General features: G+C 67.2%; 1 protein-coding gene across 1 annotated transcript in view; it reads left to right on the forward strand.

Annotated features, from left to right (window-relative positions):
* AIRE (autoimmune regulator) overlaps nucleotides 1–1,706 on the forward strand; it is an 11,248-nt gene that overhangs the window by 891 nt on the left and 8,651 nt on the right. Inside the window, exons 2-4 of the mRNA XM_015560815.1 lie at nucleotides 351–525; nucleotides 789–944; nucleotides 1,291–1,365. Of these exons, the coding sequence (XP_015416301.1) occupies nucleotides 351–525; nucleotides 789–944; nucleotides 1,291–1,365 (406 nt within the window). The remainder of the gene's footprint in view (nucleotides 1–350; nucleotides 526–788; nucleotides 945–1,290; nucleotides 1,366–1,706) is intronic.

Genomic DNA, 1,706 nt, shown 5'->3' on the forward strand with positions numbered 1-1,706 from the left:
TGAGGTTGGCCCTGCCCCCAATGCCCTAGGCCTAGCCCTCTCCAAGCCCCAGCCTGGGGGTCGGTCTCCAGGGCAAATTCCAGATGTGCCCCCAACGCAGATCTCCAAATCCCCTCCCAAACCTCCCAAGCCAGGGGCATGGTCCCCTAAGATGACTTCCAAGTAGCCCCCCTCACCCCAGCACCCCATGCCATCCTCAAGCCAGCCCCAAGCCAGGAAATAGACATGGTGCCCAGGTCTCCAGCAGCCTCCCCTGGGTTGGCATCTGCCCTCGAGTCCCACAGTGGAGGCGGGAGGAGGGGGGACTGGGGAGGCGCAGAAGGGCCCCCCATGCCCCGGTCTCGCTTCAGGAGACGCTGCGCCTGAAGGAGAAGGAGGGCTGCCCGCAGGCCTTCCACGCGCTCCTCTCCTGGCTCCTGACCCAAGACTCCGCCGCCATCCTGGACTTCTGGAGGGTCCTCTTCAAGGACTACAACCTGGAGAGATACGCCCGGCTGCAGCCCATCCTGGACAGCTTCCCCAAAGGTGGGGCCTGGCTGGGGGCGGGGGCCGGGTCCCCTGCGGGCCAGCCTCCCTGCTGGGGGCTGAGGGCCTGGAGCCCTGTCACTGAGCCCCAGTGGGACTGTAAGTGGGAAGAAGTAGGGGGGTGGGGGGAGTGTCAGGGAGACTCTGGACCTCACCCAGGGCAACCCTGAGTTCTAGGAGGCAGAGGCCCAGGCCTTGCTCACTGTGCCCAGAGGTCAGCTCTGGGCTTGAGGCCTGGCCCCGCCTCTGCCCATGCCCTGCAGATGTGGACCTCAGCCAGCCCCGGAAAGGGAGGAAGCCCCCGGCCGGCCCCAAAGCCCCAGCACCGCTGCCCAGACCCCCCACCAAGAGGAAGGCCCTGGAGGAGCCTCGGGCTGCCCCGCCAGCAGCCCTGTCCCCCAGACGCACCTCCAGCCCAGGTACGCAGTTCGAAGAGCAGTTCTGGCCATAGATCCCCTGAGAGGCGGGCACCCCAGTCCCCACCACACCTTCTCCCCAGCGGCTCTGGGAGCATCTGTCCCACCTGATCACAGAAGCCAGCCTGGGGGGCAGCAGGGGTCCTTTCGGGGCAGGTGGCCCCGTGCTCATGAAGTAGGCAGGTGGGTGGCACTTCCTTTTCACTGATGTGAACGCCAGAGCCCTGTAAAGCCAGGGGACCCCTGGGAGTCGGAAGACCACCCCCTCTCGCCGGAGCTCTTCACCCTGCCCGCCCCCTGGGCCCTGAGTGGAGGGCAGGGCCCGCTGCTGCCGCAGCTCCCCCCGCAGGCTCCCAGGTGAAGGCCAAGCACGTGAAGAAGCAGGAGAGCGCCTCAGAGCCGCAGTGCCTCCCGCTGGGCAATGGTGAGCAGGCCCCAGGCCCCCCAGCTCCTGGGCCAGGCTGTGGGGGTCCAGCAGGCGGAGTGGGGAGGGGGCTGTCCTCTAGGACCTGTCCTGGGACCTGGGACCATGGCATCTCACCCCAAAGCCACATCCAGAAAAGAGGGCGCACCTCGGGCTACCCCTCCTGTGCCCTTCCTTCAGGGCTAGCTCCCCTCTGCTTCCTCCGGGGAAGCTTCCTTGGTCCTTTGTCCGGATTCAGCCTGGCCTTGTCCCCTCCCTGCCCCAAGACACAGGCCCCAGAGACCCTCTGTGGTCCCCTGGTGCCTCCCTCCCAGCACAACCCAGGCCCATGTTCCGGGGGA

The sequence above is a fragment of the Myotis davidii genome, unplaced genomic scaffold (assembly GCF_000327345.1).
Source record: "Myotis davidii unplaced genomic scaffold, ASM32734v1 scaffold1476, whole genome shotgun sequence".
NCBI lineage: Eukaryota > Metazoa > Chordata > Mammalia > Chiroptera > Vespertilionidae > Myotis > Myotis davidii.